This window comes from Hippocampus zosterae, chromosome 8 (genome assembly GCF_025434085.1).
Source record: "Hippocampus zosterae strain Florida chromosome 8, ASM2543408v3, whole genome shotgun sequence".
In the NCBI taxonomy this organism is placed as follows: Eukaryota; Metazoa; Chordata; class Actinopteri; order Syngnathiformes; family Syngnathidae; genus Hippocampus; species Hippocampus zosterae.
The window spans coordinates 23,791,438-23,818,641 of record NC_067458.1 but is presented as its reverse complement, the minus strand read 5'-3'; the positions used below and the strand labels follow the sequence as shown (position 1 = coordinate 23,818,641).

Below are 27,204 nucleotides of genomic sequence, written 5' to 3'. Positions count from 1 at the left end.
GATGAATTGACAAAATTGCCACCCTGCATCAGGTTTTGAAGATCCACATACAGCATATTCTATTTTTATTTTATTTTTTTGAACCATAAAAACATGACGTGATTGTCAAGGAGATTGCGGATGGCGACAAGGAAACAGATGACTTTGAGAGGCTGTTGTCAACACATGGCTTTCTAGCCACAGGTACATCTAGTTGGCTATTATTTTAAACCAGATTACTTGGGAGTTTTTTTCCCGATACAAGCCATCATTTGATTGATTTTTTTTATTTTTACTTTGACTTTGAGATAAGAGCACTGCTGGGTGACAGCGAACTCAAGTCACTTCACAACAAGTAACAGTTTGGCAGATAATGAATAACAACCCGCGGCAAGCTGTTTTAATGACAGTCCTAGCTGAAGTTTAACATCAAAATAAACATAAAACAAAGAGAATTGTAAGATCAGACAAGAAAACCTGCAATCTACAGCAGTATCCGTGTCGATGTATCTCACTGGAGCACCTGTAGACAGACCCTTGTAAGAGTACTGACAGGCATATCTTCTTTATCCTCTGTGAAGACTAATAGTATGGCAGCTTGAATGAGGAGCGGTGACCGTGTCCATGTATATATTCATTCATCTTCCGAGCCGCTTGATCCTCACTAGGGTCGCGGGGGGTGCTGGAGCCTATCCCAGCTGTCTTCGGGCAGTAGGCGGGGGACACCCTGAATCGGTTGCCAGCCAATCACAGGGCACACAGAGACGAACAACCATCCACGCTCACACTCACACTTAGGGACAATTTTTAGAGTGTTCAATCAGCCTGCCATGCATGTTTTTGGAATGTGGGAGGAAACCGGAGCACCCGGAGAAAACCCACGCAGGCCCGGGGAGAACATGCAAACTCCACACAGGGTGGCCGGAGCTGGAATCGAACCCGGTACCTCTGCACTGTGAAGCCGATGTGCTAACCACTGGACTACCGGGCCGCCTTTACATGTATATATGTATGTCAAACACTGTTCAATAATTCTTTAGATTGCACCGAATAATGTTGTTTCTATATGGTTTAATAACTAACAGTATGTGAGTTTCTTCATGGAAAAAAAACACACACATTATACAGTTTTTTTACGACTTGGCGTTCCAGCTGGTACTTTCCCGTCTGGCTACAAGTACATGCACGCGTTGTACGTTTTGCGGCGGATTATCTCATCTGTGTCAGCGGTGCAAATGACAGGCACGCTGCGTGAGCAGTCACATCCATACCCGGGCTGTAAAATGTGTTTCCGGTGAATTCCCCGCATTCCGAGTGTTTACGAGGCACCGGCAGCACCGGCGATGTTTGCTTGATCGTCAAGCATGTGTGGGGGGTTTGCCATGCGTTTGGATGGGGCGAGGCGTTTGCGGGAAGGTTCGGCGAGCACGATGGGGGGGGGGGGGGGTGTCGGGAGATGAAGAAAAAGGATATGAGAGCACATGTGCACTGTGACCTTCGGTGCCTTAAGGTTTCCATCTTGCATCAGGGCAATATTTTTCGACACAGCGATACCTTTAGTTCATTTCATTCTGTGACGAGCTGCTAATGTCATTCAGACGTTGAAGCTTTCCGTCCCACAAACACCACCTTGTTTAGGGGGGGGGGGGTTCCAATCAAGAAATAAAATAGCGCTATATTGTGTAAAAACATGACAACAAACCCGTGAACTCGCTTTAATATTGTTTCTTGGCTCCGAGACGCGACGAGATAATGACAAAGCACTACTTGAGCTACTCGGTTCACTTCAGCATCGTCCCTTGATGCCAACATACCACCAGTTGGCACCAAAGTAATACTCGAGTAGAACATATGTGAGATTTTCAAACGTTGGCTGGCGATAAGAGGCACACGTTGATGAAGTGACAGCTCGCCTCCTGTAAAAATATTTTTCGAAAAACCCCGAAATAACACTCAAGTACAGTAAAACTGCTTACCCTTGAAAAATTGAAACCAGAGAGGGATTCGGTAGATGTTTACACGCTTTTGGAATCCACAAGTGCGGCGAAAAATTGTATTTACGCCAAACTGATTATTTTTCAGACGCACACGGGCGAGAAGGAGAAGATTTGCCCGTACTGCGGACAAAAGTTTGCCAGCAACGGCACGCTGAGGGTCCACATCCGCAGTCACACAGGTCAGTCTCATGCTAGCCCCGTTAGCCTAGCTGGCTAAAAGCTCACGCATAACCGTAGCGCTCCGATAAATGAGCCGACAACAGCACTTAGCATTCTTCGACAGCCAATACAAGCAGTCAAGTGCTTTTTCTGTGCCGTGCTGTGGTTGTCTATGTTTAGAACTTTAAAGAGAATCGAAAAAAGCTATGAAATGCAAAAATGTGAAATTAAAAGGTCTTTAAAACATTTTTTTTTAAAGCTACTGCAAAAATGAAACCTAAGCATACTGAGAATACGTTCAGCATTCGTGGCGGTCTACATCATCGGTGGGTGTGGCTTGGCAAACCTCAAATATGTCGAAAGGAAGAAGTACAAAGCATCAACAATGGAATAAAACTATAATAGGAAGTGGTCACCCGGTACCTCATTATGGTAAAAGATTAAAAGGGTGTAGCACAAAATCTTAAACTGAAAAAGTACGTCAAAAGCATTTGTTGCATTTAAAGTTGCTAAAGTGGGCGGCGGTTAGCAAAGTCCAGTGGTTAGCACGTGGGCTTCACAGTGCAGAGGTACCGGGTTCGATTCCAGCTCCGGCCTCCCTGTGTGGAGTTTGCATGTTCTCCCCGGGCCTGCGTGGCTTTTCTCCGGGTGCTCCGGTTTCCTCCCGCATTCCATAAACATGCGTGGCAGGCTGATTGAACACTCTAAATTGTGAGTGTGAGTGCGAATGGTTGTTCGTCTCTGTGTGCCCTGCGATTGGTTGGCAACGGATTCAGGGTGTCCCCCGCCTACTGCCCGGAGACAGCTGGGATAGGCTCCAGCACCCCCCGCGACCCGAGTGAGGATCAAGCGGTTAGGAAGATGAATGAATGAATGAATGAAAGTTGCTAAAGTTTCTTTTTTCTGCGCCATTCTGTGATTGGCCGGTCTGAATTTCAGGTGTGGGTGTGGCTTAGCAAAGTTAAAAAGATATTTTGGAAGGACAAGAGAGGAAAGATCTGAGAGGCCTAAAATGGAACAAAATTATAAAAGATGAAATGGGGAAACGCGCAGTCATGAAAAATGCGACTGGTTAATATTCATTTGATATTTTCCGGGAATCGGGCTGCATTATTACTTACCGATTTCAAACAGTTCCCAGATGTGTTTTCCTGACACGCTTTCATCAAAGTAACTCAAACTCAACAATCGCAGCACACTTTTCCCCATGGCATCTCCTGCTCACATTCGCCCGTTTTTAGAGCTTAAAAAAAAAAATGCGTTGAACGCAACCGCGACCGAAAAGTCATCCAGTAGTTTGATGTATTTTTTTTCCTGTTGATTTCCCCTGCAAACGTGATCTCGAAATGCGCTGCACACACGGCTACCAGACACAATGGCGCACTTGGATGTTCATTAAAGGGCCTTAAACTGGAAAGCTACGCATTCCTGCGCATCTCCTTACCAACTGACTGCTGCCGAGACCTGGCATGACCACACGCATGCACACACACACACACACTTGGCTTCCCAACCCCCCCCCCCCCCCCCCCCCCCCTGTATTTATTCTCCTCAGAGTTCTCTCCTACCTTGTTGGGGCAAATGATGTCAGTTTATTCCTATCAGAGGACATTCATTCATTCATTCATTCATCTTCCTGACCGCTTGATCCTCACTAGGGTTGCGGGGGGTGCTGGAGCCTATCCCAGCAGTCTCCGGGCAGTAGGCGGGGGACACCCTGAATCGTTTGCCAGCCAATCGCAGGGCACACAGAGACGAACAACCATCCACGCTCACACTCACACCTAGGGACAATTTAGAGTGTTCAATCAGCCTGTCATGCATATTTTTGGAATGTGGGAGGAAACCGGAGCACCCGGAGAAAACCCACGCAGGCCTGGGAAGAGGGCACACAGAAACGAACGACCATTCGCACTCACACTCAGACCTAGGGACAATTCAGAGTGTTCAATCAGCCTGCCACGCATGTTTTTGGAATGTGGGAGGAAACCGGAGCACCCGGAGAAAACCCACGCAGGCCCGGGGAGAACATGCAAACTCCACACAGGGAGGCCGGAGCTGGAATCGAACCCGGTACCTCTGCACTGTGAAGCCGATGTGCTAACCACAGGACTACCGGGCCGCCCTATCAGAGGACAGATTTATGCAAATCACGGGGCAAAAACAACATCCAGTCCGTAATACGGCGACTTTTTAAAGGGTTTTTAAATCGTTCCGCTCGTTATGATTGACGGGGGAACGTAACGAGCGGAAATGACATTGAATGACGTCACGACGCCCGTGCGTCCATGTACAAATTGCGCTGAAATGTCACTGAAGGCCATTCAAGTTGGCGTCCTTGGATATGGAACATCTGTTGTAAATACGTCCAGAAATGTGGTAATTTGTCCAACTCGACAAGAGGACTGACTGCTTGTGGGGTAGAACTTTTAAGAGGTCCAGGGATCTTTCGGGTTCAGGGTCTCCAACGCTGAACATATCTGACCGGAACAGTTTTTTCTACCTCTGCCAGCTGGCAAATGGCGAAGCCATTTTTTACACGGCGGCACTTGACTGGCATGCACTTCACTTTGGAGTCAGCCAGCAGCACCCCCTTAAACATCTCCAGTTGCTCCAAATTGCTGCTGCTTGACCTTCAACTGGAACACATAAGAGGGAGCACAAACTGGAGCTGTGCTTCTGTCCTCCCTCCACTGGGGGTGCAGTTTTTGGATTCTGATCATGGTTTTGCCCCACCTTACCCTATGGCCACCGCTCAGATATCGCAGGATCTCTGCGTGAAACAGTCTAGCTAGCTCAAGGTCAGGGGATTGTGAAGTTCACACTCACTTTTACTCCAGGAACTTGACCCGAGAACCTTTTGGACTCACTCCAAAGTTCCAGGTGGAAACGATCTGATCCGTGGGATGCTTTTTGTGGCAGTCCCCGTGTCAAAACGTCACAGCCCGGATCTTCCGCTTCGTTGGCTGCCTTCAGGTGTTGCCCGCGCTCGGTGTGGTCTCCATCTTTGTCAACGGCTTCCTTTTGTAAACGTGCGTGTTTGTGTGTTAGGCAGTGGAGAATGTAAAGCCGTGTGGCCCCGGTCTGATTGTATTTATGTAGAATAAACAAAAGCGAGGAATGCCGGGGGGAGGGGTGGGAGCCGAGGGGGACACCTCAAAGAAAGAAAGGGAGAAAAGGGAGAAAAGAGCACTCCAAGAAAGCATCCAGCCGGACGACCCGTGACCCCGACTGCCTGTAAATCTGTCCCCTCGTTCTATAGGTGGAGATTTTTGTGTGTTGTTGTTGTGTGCGAAGCTTCGGTGAAAGGCGCAAGCGGTTCCCGGAACGGCGATCTCACGACAGGGTCACGTTGTTCTCAGACAGAAGAAGAAAGACTGTGAAAAGTGTGACATCAACACCGTTAATGTAGTGAGCCGCGACATCCAACTCCAGTTAAGTTTATATCGGCGGATCCCGGGTCAAATTGACCCGTGCAAGTTTCGAACAGGGGCACTTTATGTCGTTCGAAAGAACTTCAACTGTCCTGTCGGGAAGAGCAATAAGATCAGCGGGTCAATTTGACCCCAAATATGATCAGACGGAAGGACGGAACAGCAGTCATGTTACTGTTCCAGAAAAGTTCCCAATAACATTGTTCCAGGGTCACTTTGACCCGGGCATGTGAAAACAACAACCTTCATGTGCAATCGTAAGGAAACTACCACTCTGTTATGAGAAGTCAAATCGACCCGCGAATGTTTAAACGTATGCAGTTCATGTAGTGAAACAAGAATTAACTTTCCTCTTATGTTGTTCAGGAACAACACTATTCACGGGTCAAAATGACCCCCGCACATTTCCCAGCATGCGGCATTAATGTACCGGTACTAAGAAATAATTTGAACCCATCTGTTAAATGCCTCAATGAGAAAATGTTCCTGGGGTCAAACTGACCCAGGGTTTGGGAGCTGGGGGCCCTTTGCGGCTGACTTTTAAGCGAGAGGCGGGTCACACCCCGGACTGGTCGCCGGTCAACCGCAGTAGACAAACAAGCACGATCACCAGAGACGATGTAGAGCAGTTGATGAGCCTTACAAGTTTTGGGGGAAACCCGGATTCAAACCCGTAACCTGTTGAGTGTGAGGCAAACACGCTAACCACTACCCACCACGCTGTCCATCTACAAATATACACCACCAAATCTGAATTACACAGCAGTCAAGAGCCACTAAGCTAACAATGAAGAGATGAAATAAAACTGCGGCGATTTTTTTTTTTTCCGTCTTTTTTTCGTCAATGTCCGTCGCAAAAGCAAACCTATTTTAATCAGATCCGCAAATTGTTTGAGTCACCCCGGGGGCTCTGGCAAGCGACCGCGCTGGCCCCCCGGCTGTCAGCGATGTGCCAAAGACGGCCTCCGGCTGAGCTCAAAACCTCCTCCGCGGACGACGCCGGCCAGGCTCAATCTTGTTGCTCTTCCTGCTGCACAGGAACCCTTTGGCCGTTGATTATTTAACCGCTCCGCACGGGCGACTCGGTAAACGATTCCCGGCGGCTTTCCTCTCCCTCATATCGATAACCATCAGACAGTGGCCGGCGCGATGAGAGACGGCGGCGGCGAAAGTACTCGCGCGCACTCTCTACTCAAGTAGAAGCACAGATTCAAGTACCGTTGTCCCTTGTTTTTTTTGTTTTTTTTTAAACAGTGCATTAGATTCCAAGATCTCAATGAAGCAATCATTGAATCAAGATTTCAGTTGATTTTTCCATTTAATTCACATTGTTGTCATCTGCCACAGTATTAGAAAAAAAAGGAATCGGCTCATTTTCAGATTTCAATTGTCTGCAGTGAAAGTTAAGAAGTCAGCAGAAAAGCAAATACAGAAGAATGCCCATCCATCCATCCATTTTCCAAACCGCTTAATTCTCACTAGGGTCGCGGGGGGTGCTGGAGCCTACCCCAGCCGTCTTCGGGCAGTAGGCAGGGGACACCCTGAATCGGTTACCAGCCAATCACAGGGCACACAGAGACGGACAACCATCCACGCTCACATTCACACCTAGGGACAATTTAGAGCGTCCAATCAGCCTGCCACGCATGTTTTTAGAATGTGGGAGGGAAACCGGAGCACCCGGAGAAAAGCCACGCAGGCCCGGGGAGAACATGCAAACTCCACACAGGGAGGCCGGAGCTGGAATCGAACCCGGTACCTCTGCACTGTGAAGCCGACGCACTAACCACTGGACTACCGGGCCGCCCCCAGAAGAATGCCATTTTAAAATATTTGGCCCGGTAGTCCAGTGGTTAGCACGTGGGCTTCACAGTGCAGAGGTACCGGGTTCGATTCCAGCTCTGGCCTCCCTGTGTGGAGTTTGCATGTTCTCCCCGGGCCTGCGTGGGTTTTCTCCGGGTGCTCCGGTTTCCTCCCACATTCCAAAAATATGCATGGCAGGCTGATTGAACACTCTAAATTGTCCCTAGGTGTGAATGTGAGCGTGGATGGATGGTTGTTCGTTTCTGTGTGCCCTGCGATTGGCTGGCAACCGATTCAGGTTGTCCCCCACCTACTGCCCGGAGACAGCTGGGATAGGCTCCAGCACCCCCCGCGACCCTAGTGAGGATCAAGCGGCTCGGAAGATGAATGAATGAATGAATAAAGTCTCCGGTGGCTGGAACATGTCCCATCGGGTGCTTTTCCATGCCGGCAACAATGAGGCGCTCTAAAGCAGACAGGCCAGCGCCAAACCCATATCTACCTGTTGCACTTTTATTTTTATTTTTTTTTACCTCACTCTTATCAAATTGAGTTAATTTAACAGTATGTTTGTTCACAGTTCTCATGGGGCACTTTTCTGGGATTCATGTTTAAACGTGTATAACCTGTTTGGAAATAAATCTGAATTCGATTCATAGTGACCTTTGCATCCTTTGATTTTTCGGTCGCTAGCTCTCGGAAAAACAGCCCCCGGTGTCGATGGCGGCAGCTCTAAAGTCGACTTGAGAGCCTGTTGCTTGTTTTCATGAATATGCACGGCCACTTTTTTGGTGGGTCGGGAAGCATGAAACCCTGATTTGTTCAAACGCGGTTCTCTGATTCGACGCTGCAAACTGCGCCCGAGTGAGACTTTTCCAGTGAAGTCAGAGTGGCCACTTGAGTTACGGCGTCGCTAATCTCCACCGTGCCCACTCTTTGGTTGTTGATCCGCGCTCGGTTGGGAGAAATCCACCATCGCCGCATTTTGATGGAGCAACGGAGCCTTTTTAAAATTTTTATTTTTTTTTTTTGTGCCAGCGTGGGCAAGATTCATCACGACTACCGAGTTCCACAAGGTCGCGGCCGCGCTCTGTCCGGCGCTTTTTTATTTTTTTTTTTAAATTTTGACAGCTGGCATTTTATGGCTTGTTGGTGATCTCATAGCGGGGTGGCTCGGGCCAGGCCGCGCCAGCCGCTGCGGGACGACGACTAATTTGTTTGACTTCAGCGTGATCAAACACCATTACAGGGAAACGAAATCCAAGCTAAATATACAGCCACGACGACGAGATTTACGGCTCGGAGTTTTCCCCGGATCCCATTTCTCGGCTCGAGCCGCTTCTCTTAATAGCGGTGGCCGGTAACAAACTTCAACCTTGAAAATACCGTTCGGATCGAATTTGTCCGCAATTAAAATACCCTCAATGTTGTTTTTTGCACCATTGAATTTGATGGCTTTTTCTGAAGTGACCCAGAAGTGACAATTTTTTTTTTTAAACTACCGGGTACATTCATTCATTCATCTTCCGAGCCGCTTGATCCTCATTAGGGTCGCGGGGGGTACTGGAGCCCATCCCAGCCGTCTCCGGGCAGTAGGCGGCCGGACAGAGCGCGGCCGCGACCTTGTGGAACTCGGTAGTCGTGATGAATCTTGCCCACGCTGGCACAAAAAAAAAAATAAAAATTTTAAAAAGGCTCCGTTGCTCCATCAAAATGCGGCGATGGTGGATTTCTCCCAACCGAGCGCGGATCAACAACCAAAAAGTGGGCACGGTGGAGATTAGCGACGCCGTAACTCAAGTGGCCACTCTGACTTCACTGGAAAAGTCTCACTCGGGCGCAGTTTGCAGCGTAGAATCTGGGAACCGCGTTTGAACAAATCAGGCTTTCATGCTTCCCAACCCACCAAAAAAGTGGCCGTGCATATTCATGAAAACAAGCAACAGGCTCTCAAGTCGACTTTAGAGCTGCCGCCATCGACATCGGGGCTGTCCCAATTTTTTTTTTTCCGAGAGCTAGTGGCAGAAAAATCAAAGGATGCAAAGGTCACTATGAAGCGAATTCAGATTTCTTTCCAAACAGGTTATACACATTTAAACGTGAATCCCGGAAATGTGCCCCATGAGAACTGTGAACACACATACTGTTGAATTAACTCAATTTGATAAGAATGAGGTAAAAAAAATAAAAAAAATAAAAGTGCAATAGGTAAATATGGGTTTGGCGCTGGCATGTCTGCTTTAGAGCGCCTCATTGTTGCCGGCATGGAAAAGCACCCGATGGGACATGTTCCAGCCACCGGAGACTTTATTCATTCATTCATTCATCTTCCGAGCCGCTTGATCCTCACTAGGGTCGCGGGGGGTGCTGGAGCCTATCCCAGCTGTCTTCGGGCAGTAGGCGGGGGACACCCTGAATCGGTTGCCAGCCAATCGCAGGGCACACAGAAACGAACAACCATTCGCACACACACCTAGGGACAATTCAGACTGTTCAATCAGCCTGCCATGCATATTTTTGGAATGTGGGAGGAAACCGGATCACCCGGAGAAAACCCACGCAGGCCCGGGGAGAACATGCAAACTCCACACAGGGAGGCTGGAGCTGGAATCGAACCCGGTACCTCTGCACTGTGAAGCCGACGTGCAAACCACTGGACTACCGGGCCGCCCTACCGGAGACTTTAAACGAAAGCAGCTCAAACTTGTCGCTACGTAGAAGCATAAGAAGGACGCTGGATGAAATGAAGTAGCCTCCGTTTTTTTTCAAGGACTTCTCATAGTGAGCTATTCGATACTGCATAATGACACTTTTATCCACAACCGGAGTACAGAACTGTCATCACCTCCAGTTTTCTGGATTGAATCCTGGTCCGGATTGTCTCGGTTGACCTAAAAGAAAAGCATTCACCATGAATTGGATATGAATCACGAATTTGGAAGCCTTGCAGGAGGCCGCTTTGAGATGTGACTCCGTATCGACTGGCCTGCTTCAAATCAACGTCAACTCAACTCAATGTATTTACATTCTATTCTACGGCGTCTATGGCAATCACGGCGAGGCAGGCCAAACGCGGCCCCGCTCTGATTGCCGCGGATGGCGGGCCAGATTTCTCACGTGTACAACATTTTGCCGCGGTCGTCACGGTGAGGATGCGAAACCGAGTTGGCCGTTAAGAAAAGCGGGGGCAATTCAACCTGACAGTTACGCAGAAGAACCGATCAAAGTTTGGAAGCGGTCCGCGGTGGGTGGGACGGGAAGCATATTTCTTTCCTCGGCAGTCCTTGGATTCCGTGCAACGCAGTGCTTTGGGTGACCCGGTAATGAGTCATTCCCCACTCAAACTTTTGATCCTAAGAGCGATTGACACGGCGATGCTAATGACATCAACAAACCCTAATCATCACTTTTCAAACTATCGCACGGTGGTCAACTGCGGTATTACAGCCAGTTGCCAAATCGAGCTCAACAGGCCATTCTAGACCTCCCGCCCCCACCCAAATGAAAGCGCTGCCATTTAAGATTATGAATCATTGCTGTAATTACACAAAACAAGTGTGACATTCGAGTCCAAAGTCCCACAAATGTCCGCCGTGCGCGCGGAGCCGACGCTGGCATCGCTTCAGTCGGCCAGTGCAAATGTTCACTTCACGGGGGGAGGCAAGTTCCAATAAGCAAGTTGATAAACCGTTTTTTGGGGGGGGGTCATGGTTTCTTCACGTAGCGGTCTCCATCTCGTCGTCATTTGTTACGCTAATTGTTCACAGAGCCCACTTGAAAAGGACGGAAAGACGGTTCGAAAACGGATTGTTTTGTCGTCGCGGTCGTCATGGCGACGGCCTTCTCTGGCGTCCATTTTGCGGACAGCTTTTGCTGTTCTAACTCACGGAGCTGAAATGATTTAACAATGTCACGCTGTCCAGTTTTCGATTTGCTTATTTTGCTTCCTTTCAAAACGAGAATCCGTCCTTATCCCCCCCCACCCCCTCCCCCCCCCAAAAAAACCTTTGGTTCGCCAATGACGAGTGGTCCGTCGCTGTAAACCGCGAAGCCTTTTCTGTCCTAGTCCAGGCTGGACGTTGCCGAAAATCGAGTCGGGATGAGATGCAGCTCGCCCACGAACGAGCGTGACAAAACGTACGGCCGGAGATCTCAAATGCCTGACGGGATACGGATATGTCACACGTGCCAGGGCGCGCGAAAAGGTTGCGGAAGCGGAGGCCGCTTGTTGTCCCACCAAGGTCATGTCGAAAAAGTTGTCAGGCATTCCTCGGGGCGCATCAAAGGCAATCTCTTTTCCACGATATCGTATGACTCCGCAGCCCCCCTGTCGGCATGCCAGAAGGACAGCGGGACCGAGTGGACCGTGGCTCAAGCGGAGGAAGCCGGGGGATTAATCGTGACGGACGGCGCTAATGTCTTCCAGGCCCTGGAAGCGGCAAAAGATGTTCTCCGTAACAGCGGAGCACGACAGATCCCGGCCATCTGCTAAACAGACCGGCCGACAGGAGTTGGGAAGTCACAAATGACAAATACTTTGTTACCGAAAAGGGTGAAAAGTGAAGCGCGAGTCTTCATCCTTGGGCACAAAAGCATTTCGACACATGGGAGCTTTATTAAATTGTTATGAAAATTGTACTGCTTCCCTCTAGTGGCTAAATGAGTAATAGCATTCACTAAATGAGTAATAGCATTTAGACACTAGAGGGCATCACTCACGAGTTAACAAGACATCACTCCGTGTTTATATTGACTGATATGTCATATTTCAAATTCTTGTTTCAAATGAACCAAAATAAATTCTTAAGATTGTTGAAATTAAAATAAAAATGGAAATGTGAAACAGACTGGCTTACTAAAATTTGTTGAACAATATTGTTGTTCAATGTAAAGAATGTCAGCCAAGGTCGGCCCCCCGACATTTTACCACATAAAATCTGGCCCCCTTGGCAAAAAGTTTGGACACCCCTGCCTTAGAGTCATCGACTGCCAGCTGTGTCAGAGACTTGTTGGCATTTCTTTACGCCACGATCAACATGATAAGATCCTCACCTTTTTATCTTCTACTCGAAAGCGGTGCTGATCTCAAATCAAACACCGTTAACCTCGTTGCGTAGACGAGCGTTACCTGAATTTAAAGTATGCTTGAAAGTACACTCCCCGCGACCCTAGTGAGGATCAAGCGGCTCGGAATGAATGAATGAATGAATGAATGAATGAATGAATGAATGAATGAATGAAAGTACACTGTGCTGACAGTTATTGAATGTATAAGGCATATCTGATACATTTATGCCACATATGGTTGACTCTGTTCACGACGTCCGACCTTTACAATAAAACGTGAGTCCAGGGATCATTTTGAGTGGATCCTGTCAAAAAGTTTTCATGGCTCATAAATACTGACCTCATGCTGCTGCTGCGTTTTTTTTTTTTTTTTTTTTTTAAAGATCAGCAATCAAGTGTGGTGCAAGTGGATCAAGCGCACTCTAAAATAGATCCATGTGTCCATGCAGACTTTGACTGACAGCCTGTCACTTCCCCTTTGTCATCATTGGGGGGGGTGCGCTCGGATGGGGATCAGTTGGGGAGAGGGATTCTCCCCCCCCCCACCCCCCCCGCCCCCCCGACCCCGCTTTCTGGCCGGAGTCGCTTTTCACTCCAACAAGGCCGGCCTCTGAAGTGCTCCCCAAAGCGGCGGGACGGTGAGCCAGGAGGTTTTTGTTTTTTTTTTCCTGGCCAACACAAACGCTAGCCGGGCAGAAGTGAGTTTGTGCGTCTCAGAAAGCAAAAAGGCTTGCGCTCCGTCGGTAGTTGGGTCAAGTCGGCTTTGGAGATCACACGGAGATAACGCGTCACGTACAGTCGAAGCAGCTGTTTCGGGACCGCCTGATTAAAGACGTGCGTCCTTTCTGGCGGTTATTCACCTCGTTCGTTTTATCTTGTTTTGAACTACAAGTGGTATAATTTGAGTTCAATTTTGGTACAGGTCCAAAATTGTCAATCATTCATTCTAGTGACCATATTTTCTCCACACAATAGTGAAAAGGCCTTTCTTGGGACGTTATCTGCTGCTTTGACCTTGCTTATGGACAAAATGTCCGAGCGCGGATTCCCTTCCGTTGCCTAGCAACGCTACCGCTTGACCCGGGACGTGCATCGTTGTACTTCATGGTCCAATGCAAAGCATTCCAGCGATCACAAATATTGATTTCAAGGTCTCGATCATGTGATCTTTCAGGTGAGCGTCCTTACCAGTGCCCCTACTGCGACAAAGCCTTCAGCAAGAACGACGGCCTGAAGATGCACATCCGCACGCACACTCGAGTAAGTCCCCCCCCGCCCCTTCTTCTTCTCTCCTTTGGACATCTTGTATCGTTGTCTTTGAAAATGCCCGACTTCAGTGCTTCACGTCGAACATCTGGATCGTCTCATTGTGAGACTCATTAATGACGCGATGGTAATATTAAGCATGCAACGTATGTCCAATTTCTTGACTTTAACTATGTGAGCAAATCACTTTCGATGACTGAAATCTACCGGAGCTGGAAAATCTAATTTCCGAGATCGGTGATTGTCAAACACTAAGTACCACCTAAAAAAAAAAAAAGTATGAGACTTGGATTTCAGTAAATCAAACCTCCTGATCCAGAAATTCTACAAAAGACTATTTTCAGTTCTTTACACCATATAAAATGTCATGAGACACCGTTGTGTGGAATGTTTGAGAAAAAGCCTTCCTACTATCGATAGTATACATAAGCCCGTGAAAGTAGCCAGACTCGCTGTCTTTGCGTCTTAGCGCTACGTTGTCATCCTTAAAAGTAGCCGCTGTTTATCCTTTGGGTAAACAGTCTCCTCAACAAAGCGGTTGTGAACTTTTCACACAGGTATAGGAACGTATAGTCAAGTCACTGAGGAGCAGGAAGGAAAGTTCTGCCGCCGTTTCGTTCATGTGCTTGGCAAGTGCATTTCAATTGTTTTACAATGCGTACATTTGGTGCCACCAAAAATGTTTAAAAATAAATAAATTAGCTCCTAATGCTGGTTTAACGTAGTTATATTTAAATTCGTCAGCATTTCTGTCATGAGTAGACCCACAAAAAATACATTAAAAAGACTCAAAGACCGCTGCTTGAAAAAACCCCAAAGGAAATCCGCCATTTTGGTTTGATCGGCCATTTTAGGATAATTTTAGCGTGGCCAGGTGTCTCTCAACAGAGTTTTGAGGCTTTTGTCTGATTGCCATTAAGTTACGAGCTGCCGCTCGATCAGGTTTTGTATTGTCGCGTGGTTAGCTCACTGCAAAACGTTTTATTTTATGCTAGCATTTTTTTTTCCTGATTATGGGCTCAAAGAAAACGAGTGCTGAGAAGACCGCGTGTGCTAGACTAAAGTAGAAGGCGTTGATAAATGCCAGAAAAGGGCGTTAAAATCATTTCTCGGCTGTTCACGAAAAGATAGAAAAGCAACTGAAAGTGTTATAAAAAGGTCAAAAACAGTCAGGTAGCTCTAGTTCAGCGAAAGGGAAGGAAAAACTGTTTCGATCTTTACATTATCTTTTATGTTCACGTTGTTAAACGGTAAAATACTGTATGCTGTTATATTAAATGTTATTTTTTTTAAAAGGTGTTCTTTGGAGTCGTATCATTGTCCATGAATGACCATGACAGTAGGATTGTGTCAACGCCGTTCACTTGCTCCGCTAGCTCGCCTTTTAACGCTGTCCAGAACCCGCAGATGTCGTTTTTAAACGCGCCGCTGATTAGAACGTTTCCCCGACTCCCAGCCGCCCGCTCTGCCTTTGCTCACGGTGAAATACGCTCCTCAACGCTTCCGCGGCGCAGCCCAAATGAAGTCAGCGTTGGTTTCGAGTAAAACGAATGACGAGTTCAGGCGCGAAAAGCTTGACAAGCGCTATTTAGCCGAAAAGACAGCCGCGCCTGCTAGCTGACGGCTTTGTTACACAGGGGAACAATTTTGGGGAAAAAAATCTGTTGAATTCGATTTTTATACTGATTAAAATCAAAATTGTCACGCTACAAAATTGCAGTCTGTCTTTTTTCACGGCACGTCAAGTTTTTTTTTTTCTACAGCTTACCAAAGAAGCAAAATGTAACCAATTAGCTGTTGCGAGGCTTGCTAGCTTATTAGGATTGGGCTCATCTCCAGCTACTTAGCAACTTGTTTTTGGTGCGGTTATAATTGAGAACCTGCGGCGAGAGGTGTGTGCAGCTCCCAAGAGGGTAGTACTAAGATAAGATATCCTTTATTCGTCCCACACTGGGGAAATTTACACTACTAGCAATATCTGTAAACCGAAAGCTAGCATAGTCACACTTAAGAGGTTTCGTGCCGGCTTTTTTTTCTTAGCCGTGTAACATGCGGTTCAACTTCATTTTTTTTAGTTTTCAAAGCTTTTAACTACTCCACCTTGTTGCTTTATTTTCATATAGTACCTACACACCGATTTCATATTTTTCCTGAAAACGTGATCGATCAAAACTGACATCAGTTTTGGATTTTGCCCCCGAAAATGAGTTAAAAACTGTTGTTAGATCTCACTCAACAAAAATTACTTTTCCAGTACACCGTGTTTCCAACACGGCAAAAAAAAGAACTAAACAACTCTTTTGGTAAACCTCATTGGAAATAACGTTTTTATTTCAGAAACCGCCAAGGACCACACAATTTTTACTGCAGCTAGTGTCGTATCTCCGTCAAAGCCACTCACAAGCCCCAAACATACTTCACATGATCACAAACTCGCCAGTCGTCAACCTCGGCACGCATGGCTCGGGGTGACGTTTTGTGGCGCGCGTTCGGCCGCAAAACCGCATCGGCGCTGAATCCGAATGAAACACATTTGAACGTTTACGAGGAGCTTTTTAATCAAGGTGGTTTTTTTTGTTTTTTTTAAAAAACCGGTTCAGTGGCGCGGCGGCGGCGCTCCGAGTCCACGTTTATATTAAAAGCTGCCTTACGCGGGCCAACGGCGGGGTCACGGGGGAATCATCCAGCACCAATGTTTTTGTTTGATTTCAACGGTGACCTGCGTCAACCTCAATTATAAAGGCAAGCGCGGGCCGCCACGTGTGTTTTCAAAGGGCTCCCGAAAGGAAACTTCCGCGCGTAATGAAAAGCTGCGCGACCGCACGCTTTGCGCAATGACAACAAACAAGCAAAACAAAGTGGAAAAGTTTCCATTCAAACGTGGACCCAATCAAATCTGTACGTACCTCTTCTTTTTAAGAAACTTGAAAAGATGCTCGATATTTAGTTTCAATAGTTTCTTTTTTTTGTCTTTAGAGTAAAAGTGCAAAATGAACAATGTTTTTTTTTGGGGGGGGGGGGATTCCAACATTTTTTTTCTTTTTAGAAAAATGTTACTCATGGTTTTTCTTCTTCAGAAAAGTGCTTCATTAATAGTTTGTCTTCTTTTGAAGAAAAGTACAACATTGAGTGTACTGTTATCGCTACGTGTTGGATGCTATAGGTATGTTAACGCAGGTCAACAGCAAGCCAAACTCATTTATTCATGAGCCAGGAAACTGAGCGTCTTGCTCCTTTATTACGGTCTTCTTGACGGCGTACAGTGAACAACTGTGACATCGACTCAATGAATTGCAGAGTGAAACTGAAATGAACAGATTTAAAACATGCATTAATATTGTGTACACAAATGCAACACAAATCGTCAGGTGTTTAACAAGGACATTAAATACAGCTCAAAATGTGACAAGCAACGATAAACAATGCATTTTCGCAGCACCGTCGCATGCTAATTAGCTTGTTAGCACCGATTTAGCATTGTCGCTACGTCGTTAGCAACACTCTAAACTAGCGAATTTCCAATAACAATCTCTGAACACACATTTCTAAATAATGATAAACAGCTTTCTGTAATGAGTCGTCTGTTGAAACATGACGTCTGCTACCCACAATGCACCGCGATAACTAAATGAATATTCTAAACGGAATTACTATTAATGAAATAACCCAAAACTTTTACTGTGGGCAGAACATTGAGGGTCCGGCAACATTAAGAGGTTGTCTTCCCTTCAGCGAAGTGCAAAAAACACCGGAGAGCTAAAGTTTGGCTCCCAGTTGATCCGGTGTTGAAAACCCACAATTAGCATGGCGTCTGCCACCCTGCAGTCCCTCGCCCCCCCCCAAGTCACCACTTCCTGTTTGCACGTGGCTTTACAAACGAGGACGCCACGCGCGGAAGTGAGCTTTTCTTCCCCTGTAAACAAACAAAGCCTCCCTCAGCTTTACCTTTTTCCATCGGGGTCAGAGGTCACCCGGCCGAACAGCTGGCACGGAGTGAAGGTCAACGGGTACAGATGTTGCGCGTTAGCCGGGGGGTCACGCGCGCTGATGCATTGTGGGTATGCGACGAGCCCCGCGTCCATGTGTTTCCCCGGCCCTTCAACTTTAACCTTTCAACTTCAACCTTCTTCTCAAACGATATCAAATTTTTCCATTCTATCAATAAATTAAAGGTGAACAATTTCAAAGTCGGCTTTAAATCCTTCCATTTTTTTTTCTGATGCCTTTGGGAAAAAAATTGGGACACCCCTGAATTCCATGTGGGTGCGCACACACACACACACACACACACACACACACACACACACACACTCACCGCCTTTTGTATCCCGTGTCCGCGCCCCGCCCACATGACAGCGGTTTTTCCCAGGCCCTCAACTTCCTGCATTCATTCCCCCCCCCCCCCCCCACCCCCGTTGCCTTGACGACTTGGCTCTCAACGTGTCCCATAGCCTTTGCTATCGCACCCACAGCGATTTAGGGCGCTTGTGGCGACGAACGGCGGCATCCTATCAGGGTGTGGGCGGGCATGCGGATTTCAGAGGATGAGGAAGCCATCTTGGTAGAGGCACGCTGATACGCGTTCAAATCTCTACCTGGAAGTGCGACATGTTCCCGCCTTTTTTGCTTTTGTAACGTTGCCGAGCATGTGCGGGAATGTTTTCGTGCGCGCTGTAAAGTTGTTTCTACGTGTGGCTTTCTTGCGTTGCAGGAGAAGCCGTACAAATGCAGCGAGTGCAACAAAGCCTTCAGTCAGAAGCGAGGCCTGGATGAACACATGAGGACGCACACGGGAGAAAAACCTTTCCAGTGTGACGTGAGTGTGCCCCTCACCTCCACGCGACGCCAAACTCTTTGTTTGAGAATGGCAGGAAGTGCACTCCTTCCAAAGTAAAACCGACAACAGTATAGTCACAAATGTGCCGTCTTCAGCGTGTGACACCGGTTACCGCCGATCCAAACTCAAAGTCAGGGGTGTCCAAACTTTTTGCCAAGGGGGCCAGATTTTATGTGGTAAAATGTCGGGGGGCCGACCTTGGCTGACATTCTTTACATTGAACAACAATATTGTTCAACAAATTTTAATAAGCCAGTCTGTTTCACATTTCCATTTTTATTTTAATTTCAACAATCTTAAGAATTTATTTTGGTTCATTTGAAACAGGAATTTGAAATATGACATATCAGTCAATATAAACACGGAGTGATGTCTTGTTCACTCGTGAGTGATGCCCTCTAGTGTCTAAATGCTATTACTCATTTAGTGAATGCTATTACTCATTTAGCCACTAGGGGGAAGCAGTACTCTATGAAACATCACTCGCCAGTCTACGAGACCTCAGTCAATGCAACACGTGTTCCATTGCGCCCAACCTGCGGGCCAGACGGCACTGATTTTATGACAGGGGCCGAGGGCCGGATGAAATTCGGCCGCGGGCCGGATTTGGCCCCCGGGCCGGACTTTGGACATGCCTGCTCAAAGTCCTTTGCGGATAAAAAAAAGTTTTCTTTCTCACTCTCACCTGAGCAACATTACGCGGGAGTTCGTTGGCTCCGCGCCGGTTGTTCACATGCTAGTTGATAGCAAAGCAACTGTCCTGCCTGTCGAGATCATTTTTACTTTAAGTTCTACGCATGGATGGGTCGTATGCGCGTATTTGCATGTGTGTGTTTGCGCGTGTTTGAGAGATGCTCTGGAGCGAGTCCAGATGTGCGGCGGAGCCACGAGTGATAGCGATCTCGCCAGGCCCTGCTGTCCAGTAAACACACTGACATGATCACAGGAAGACATTACCCCACCCCCCCACCATCCCAACACACACATATATTTTTCTTAAATATAGAGCACATGGAACACAAGTCACAAGTAGAAACGAAGAAGAAGAAGAAAAAAGCCCTTTATTTGTCTCATAATGAAGAAATTCGCAAATATGGCGGCAAACGTAGGAATGACCGGCGGTACCTCTCCTTCTAGCATCAGGAGCTGCCCAGTGCTGTCAGGAGGGTTTGGGAGAGGGTCTGTCCATCATAGCTGTTAGCTTAGCTTCATAGCTGTTAAATTGTTAACTTGCAAAAGCAGGAAGTCGAAAACCGCGAAAATATAGCCGGCAATATTCGCAACATGCTAGCTGTTAGCGCTCCCGTGGCGCTAGCGTCGTTGCAATATCCTCTTGTAACTGGTGCCAAGACTGAGTTGTTGGTTGCCATGACAACAAAAAAAATAATTTATTTCAGGCTTGTTGTTTTGCTAAAGTATTTCATATTTCTATGTGAACGTTCATATTTGATCTTTCTCTCATTCCACATAGAAATATGAAATACTTTAGCAAAACAACAAGCCTAAAATAAATTATTTTTTTGTTGTCATGGCAACCAACAACTCAGTCTTGGCGCCAGTTACAAGAGGATATTGCAACGACGCTAGCGCCACGGGAGCGCTAACAGCTAGCATGTAGCGAATATTGCCGGCTATATTTTCGCGGTTTTAGACTTCCTGCTTTTGCAAGTTAACAAGTTAGCAGCTATGAAGCTAAGCTAACAGCTATGATTCTATGATTCCTGTGATTCTCCCCGCAGGTGTGCGACCTGTCCTTCAGCCTGAAGAAGATGCTGAGTCGCCACAAGCTGACGCACAACCCCAACCGTCCCATGGCCGAGTGTCAGCTTTGCCACAAGAAGTTCACGCGCAACGACTACCTCAAAGTGCACATGGAGAACGTCCACGGAGAGACGGATGGATAGACGGACGTATAGTTGGAAGGACAGACAGTACTGTGTTAAAGTTTGTGTTGAGCATGAATCGCCGAATAGGTACGTTTATCCAGAACCCCCCCGAGCAAAATTGCATCATAATGTTTTTTCATCATGTGCAAAGCACAGTGGGGTTTTTTTTGTTTGTTTTTGTTTTTTAGCTGCTTGTTTTTGGTACACTATGCAAAAAAAAAGATGCGCATATATATATTTTTTTTTTGGGGGGGGGGGGGTTGGTTTTTTTTTTCCTACAAAGGTGCTTGCTGCTCCGAGGAATGACAGTTATCAAAATTTACTGTATCGCAGCGCAACGTCTGTAGCTTGCAATGTGTCAAAAAATGGCCGACAATGCTAACTTCCTTAGCATTGTGTGTGTATGTGGACCTTTTCATCATGACGTGGGGAACGTTCGGGTGGCAGAAGACAAATCTTACACGAGGAAACACAATCCCTTCTCCTCATCACAGAGCAACTGCGTGACGAGACTGTGTGTGAACCGTCAGTGGAAAAGGGAATGCTACATGAGGTAAATTGAGCGGGAATGCTAGCCGCAAGTTAAAAAATGGACGTGGTGGAAATTCAGACTTAGTTAGCATGCTAATGAATGCTAATGAATTTACGGAAGTGTAACAGTGGTTCAAACGTGCCTTATTAGTATTTATTTCCGAACCTTCATCATGACAAAAACAAAGTTAGCATACTCTAATACTCAGTGTCTCAATTTTGTATTTTTGTAAGAAAAAAAGAAACCTTGCTGGTTGTCTGCTAGCTCACCGGCAAACAAATTTTTGTCACTGTCTTTGAGTTCAAGTCCGTGATAGTCAAGTGACTTTTCTGCCACCCAGAAGTACTTTGGCGCTTATTGTTTACAAACATGAAATGGTTAATTGTTTCCTCTGTAAGGCGCAGCTAGGTGCAAATTGGTACCGCACAATTTTTCCAAAGTGGACCTTGGTGCCTTGTCTTTGTTTGTTTTTTTGTTGTTGTTGTATGTATTGGGAGTATTTAATTTATATTATTAAAATGTGTACCAAATCAAAAAGCGGCCACACGCACACACACACACATAAAACAAAACGTAATTACATAAAAATGGAATTTCGGCAGTGTTTATGCTCTTTCTAATTGCGAGTGCCTGAAAATACCAAAATAAAGTTAGATTGCCGGGCGGCCCGGTAGTCCAGTGGTTAGCACGTGGGCTTCACAGTGCAGAGGTACCGGGTTCGATTCCAGCTCCGGCCTCCCTGTGTGGAATTTGCATGTTCTCCCCGGGCCTGCGTGGGTTTTCTCCGGGTGCTCCGGTTTCCTCCCACATTCCAAAAACATGCGTGGCAGGCTGATTGGACACTCTAAATTGTCCCTAGGTGTGAGTGTGAGTGTGAATGGTCGTTCGTTTCTGTGTGCCCTCTCCCCATGCCTGCGTGGGTTTTCTCCGGGTGCTCCGGTTTCCTCCCACATTCCAAAAATATGCGTGGCAGGCTGATTGAACACTCTAAATTGTCCCTAGGTGTGAGTGTGAGTGTGAATGGTCGTTCGTTTCTGTGTGCCCTCTCCCCAGGCCTGCGTGGGTTTTCTCCGGGTGCTCCGGTTTCCTCCCACATTCCAAAAACATGCGTGGCAGGCTGATTGGACACTCTAAATTGTCCCTAGGTGTGAGTGTGAGCGTGGATGGTTGTTCGTCTATGTGTGCCCTGCGATTGACTGGCAACCGATTCAGGGTGTCCCCCGCCTACTGCCCGAAGACAGCTGGGATAGGCTCCAGCACCCCCCGCGACCCTAGTGAGGATCAAGCGGCTCGGAAGATGAATGAATGAATGACTTAGATTGCGTTTTATGCTGGACATGGAAGTAGCGTCTTACATGAAAACGGAATGTTGCTTTGAAACGACATGATAAATTAACATGATGGTAAAAAAAAAAAACGTGACGGAAGAACGTGCTAATATCATATTATAGCGTGAAGTTTATCGCCATGTTTCTTCACTTGAAGTCCCGCTGGATGTTTCTCCTCCAGCGTTTTTGACGACTTCGTGTAATGGCATGTTTAGCGGGACGCTGATTAAAAGTGTTTGCGTCTTGTTGTTCATCTGTCTTCTATTCCGGGCCGGGTTAATTGAGGCCTTTCGTTGGGGCCCGAGCGGCGTCACGCTAAGGTGCCTCTGTGATCTGCGCGCTTCCCAGCAACAAACGCTCGCACGGGCGCGCCGCATTTAGCTGTGTGAGAAGATGCCGTGTTTTGTCAATAAATTGTGCCCCGTCGCGGTCGGAGGATTTGTTGCGCGCCGTTTTGCGGTTATGGCACGCGGCCGCGTCTGCGTCACAGCGGGGGGGAATGATGGAAGATGCGGCCCCCGGGTGCCACCTTCATCCCGCCTGGTCTGGTTGGGAACCCCAGCTGTCGTGAGCGTAATGTCGTCTGTGTTTTGCTTGTTTGGGACTGGCGCGGAAAAGACAGAAAACATGAAAACATTCCCACACATGCTCGCCAACATGTTGTCAAAAGTCTTCCCACGAAAACGGTCGGTTTGGCGGGAAAAGGTCATACGCTCATAGGGTGAAGTTGTGAAGTGTACGGTAGCGGAAAATAATGCAGGATGCTAAACCAAACCACAGTGTAGTTTTGTCGGTTTACCCCCCCCCCCCCCCACCAAAAAAAAAGTCACTCCTCCCCCCAAAACAACAAATAAATATTGGGTGAATCCATCCTTCTGGCGTTCCGCTCGCATGCCAGCGCAAGTGTTGTTGTCTTGCCTCAAACATGGCCACTTTGACGTCGGGCTTTCCCAACGTTGTCATTTTCTCTCGGGACTTTCCCAGAGCCGAGCCGTGACGTCGCCGCTCACCTCCCCCCCTCGTCTCGTCCTCCGCTTCGCTCCAACCTTGAGCATCCCTCACTACACCGCGGGCGTGCGTGCGTGCGTGCCTATAATTGCACGTTTGGAGTGGAAAAGTCGCTTTTCCATTACCCCCCCCACTCCCCTCCCTCCCACACACCCCACCTCTTTCCACAGATTATCATTACACGGCCGACCGCGCCAGTTTGCAACCAAGCGCAGGCACGAACAGGTTGACGTTAACGCTGCCGTAGCCAACGGGTCGGCTACTGTGGGAGCAGTACGGAAAAGGTCAAAGGTCAAGTTACAACGTCCACTAACTCCAGTGGAGTGAAGGCTCGAAACCTTACTTCAAACCCAATTCGGCCTTAGAACCCTCCTTGGAAACTCCAACCTTGTCTTGAAACTCCAATTTTGAGACCCTACTCCTGTCTTGCAACCCTACTGTGACACCCTAACAAGACCCCCCCACCCTACCAAGAACGTGAACGAGTGAATTTGTTGTTGCTTGAGCGACGTCTGACATAATTTTGTCCTCACTTTCCTCGTTCATGTTTAGAATTTGCCCCTTTGCGGCCGTAACACGACACCGCCGCCACCCGGGCCTGTTTCCTGTTGGGGGTGGGAGTGGGGGGGGCATTGAGGGGATGCGCAACCACCCACCCACCTTTCATGTGTTGATTTGCACTCTGCTCAACTGAACCGTGACACACACACACACACACACACACACACACACACACACACACACACATAAACACACGTGCACACTAGCAGGGGGGCTAACTTTTGCCCCCCCCCCCCCCCCCCCCAACTCACTTTGTCCCCTGGATGAGGTTTTGCATCTGGGGCCTGTGAATTAACCAGTGAACCCAGAACACTCTCGCACACACTCACACAGACACACACACACATGCGGATGCTGAAAACCCTAATGCAGGCTTTAAACTCTTGAAACCCTAACCCGGCCTGTAAACCCTCCATCCAAACTTAATCCTCGTCTTGAAAACCGACCTTGAAACACATGCGATAGTCTCAAACCACAAACTCTTTTTTGTGATCCTTACTTTGAAACCCAGGCTTCAAACCCTAATTTTTGAAAGCCTAACCCTGACTTGAAACCCCACCACGAAACTCTTTTAAAAGCCGAATTGGAAAGCCTAAGCCTTGTTCAAGCCAGGCTCCATCCCCCTACTTTAAAACCCTTTTAAACCCTAAACTGGGTTTAAGCCCTAATTTAAAACCTTAACACAATCATGAAACTTTAAACCCCTAACCCAGACTTACATGTCCCTTCTGGAACCGTAACCAATGTTCAAAACCCAAAACTTGGCCCAAGAAAAATTCAAATTGAAAACCCTACTTTCAAAACTCTAACCCGGATTTAAAACCCTAATCTGAAACCCCAACTGTTGCCCGAAACCCCAACCCAGCCTTGAACCCCTTCCCTCCTGCCCCCCCCCCCTCCCCGAAAAGGAGCATGCAGGCTCTGTTGTGATGTCCAACAGCTGCTGTGGCCAAACACATCTTGCGCAGGAAGTCAAACCAATTTAGCGACTCTGTTGTTCTCGTCTTGTTGACCGTGGCCCCCCCTGCCCCGCCCCCCAAGTCCAACCGCACGCCCGCCCGCACAAACACACAACTGACCGACTCGCATCCGCCGCGTCCGCCGCCCAACCACGAGCTAGCGGAAAATCCCAGGTCATCGCTCGTCTCCCCTGGCACCCGTTTATTGACAAACACACGGTAGAGTCGCCGGCCGCTCCCTTCGCACGCTCCGCCGACAGATTAATTGCGCCCGTTCGGCGGGTCCGCCGCAGGGCCGATCAAATCCGGATGTTAACAGATAGCGCCTCGCGCCGCGGCCTTGATCCCATAAGTCAAGCGTCCGACTGAAGGATGAGGGTCCGCAGCAGTCTGGACCTTCGCGTGCTCGTAAATCACAGCTGCTTGTTAGAAATAAAGCCGGGAGGACTGCTGAGGCCAGAAAAGCTCAGGAGTTATTCGCTCGCGCCGGGATCCGGACGCTTTGACTCCTGAATTGCAGCCCCTTATGGTGGTGAAGTGGATGTTGCAAACGGTTAAAAAAAAAAAGGAATAAATACGGCGAATCAGCCATGATCGGTAGTCGTCGATCGCAAGGATTGGTAGTCGTCGATCGCAAGGATCGGTAGTCGTCGATCGCAAGGATCGGTAGTCGTCGATCGCAAGGATCGGTAGTCGTCGATCGCAAGGATCGGTAGTCGTCGAACGCAAGGATCGGTAGTCGTCGATCGCAAGGATCGGTAGTCGTCGATCGCAAGGATCGGTAGTCATCGATCGCAAGGATCAGTAGTCGTCGAACGCAAGGATCGATAGTCGTCAATCGCAAGGATCGGTAGTCGTCGATCGCAAGGATCGGTAGTCGTCGATTGCAAGGATCGGTAGTCGTCGATCGCAAGGATCGGTAGTCGTAGATCGCAAAGATCGTCATTCGTTTGTTTGTTTGCCGTGACGGGCCAAGGTCAGCCAGGCTTGAAACGGAAAGACCAGGAGACCGTGAGTCGTGTTCATTTGGGACAGATGAGTCACTAAAAGTCTGAGTCAAATGCTAAGGGGGGTCCGAGTCAAGTCCAAGAGAACAACAACCAAAGATGTGTGGAGTCCGGACTCAAGTCTGGAGCCCAGACTTGAGACTGAGGACATGTTCCGAGCCAATTTTTTTTTTGTTATATATATTTTTTTAAACGTGTCTAATATGGTGACCGGACTGACCGATTGCCCCATGTACCCCACCCCCCCTTTCCGCCCCCCGCCCACATCCTCTTCATCTCTGCAGATCTGAGGAAACCCAAGTGCTTGTTTATGCCAAATGTTTCCAAACAAGCGCAGACGGCACAAAAACCCATCGCTGAGCTAAATTTGTCTGGAAACGGGAGACGTCGCAGGGGCCTTGTTTTGGCAAAGGCGGACCTTGTGAAGCCTCGGCCACCTTTGGCAACAACATCCCCAGTACCGGTCCCTGCGCCTTGTTTCTTCTCCGATCGGAAAACACGGTTGGGGATTTGACACGCACGAAAAGCACCTCCTGAAATTGGATGCGTCTCTTTGTAGCCGGCCGACGGGACGAACCGGCGGGAGATAACTGGAAGCAGATCTTCGGTCATTTAGGTTTCCGACGGGTGTTGTGGCCTTTGGTTTTGCTTTTTGCGCCCCCTTTTACCTCATTTGCCATCCAGTTCCCCAATCTGGGGAGGTCGTTGGCTCCCGTTCTGGCTTTTGATGCTCCCGTTCCTTCTCATGGACCTTCTTCGGCTTTCCCAAAGCACATATCTGCTGGTGTTGTTTTTTGTTTTGATGTTTTTTGCGCTCTTTTCTCTTTCGTTAGCAAGCGCATTCCAACCGGTGAGGTCGCCGGCTTATCCGGTTGATTTTTGTTTTCTCCTTTATCCATGTTTCCCCCCCCCCCCCCCGCCCCCCCAACCCCAAGTCCCGAAACGAGGCTTCAACAGCTGATTTATTTTTTTAAACCAGTACGGTTGTCGAGCTCAAGTTGGAGCTTTTTGCGCTTGCTTTTCTGCTTCTTTGTACGCGGGTGACCTTAATCGTTATCTTGTGTTCTTGTTTTTTTTTGGGGGGGGGGTTCTTTTCTCTTTGGTGACCCATTGGAGGCTGTTCTTGCTTTTTGGGCTCCTTTTTTTTTCTTCTTCTTCTTCTTGTTCCTCAGCCAGATTCAAACAATTGAGGTTGTTAGCTGCCATTATTGCTTTGAATGCTCTCCAGGATACCCCGGCCCGAGTTTCAGCCGGTGTTGTCATCTTGGCTGAATGGGCCAAAGTGTGTGTGTATTTTTTTGGGGGGGCGAGCGCAGTCACCCTGTGAATCGCATCACCCAAGCGTTATTTGACTTCCTGCCGCCATCGCTACACTCTGCAG

General features: G+C 47.9%; 1 protein-coding gene across 1 annotated transcript in view; it reads left to right on the top strand.

The window, feature by feature from the left end:
* prdm5 (PR domain containing 5) overlaps window positions 1-20,559 on the top strand; it is a 36,588-nt gene extending 16,029 nt beyond the window's left edge. The window contains exons 14-17 of the mRNA XM_052073868.1: window positions 2,062-2,155; window positions 13,614-13,699; window positions 18,417-18,521; window positions 20,282-20,559. Coding sequence (XP_051929828.1) covers window positions 2,062-2,155; window positions 13,614-13,699; window positions 18,417-18,521; window positions 20,282-20,446 — 450 coding nt within the window. The 3' untranslated portion in view covers window positions 20,447-20,559. The remainder of the gene's footprint in view (window positions 1-2,061; window positions 2,156-13,613; window positions 13,700-18,416; window positions 18,522-20,281) is intronic.
* Window positions 20,560-27,204: the final 6,645 nt, after the last annotated feature.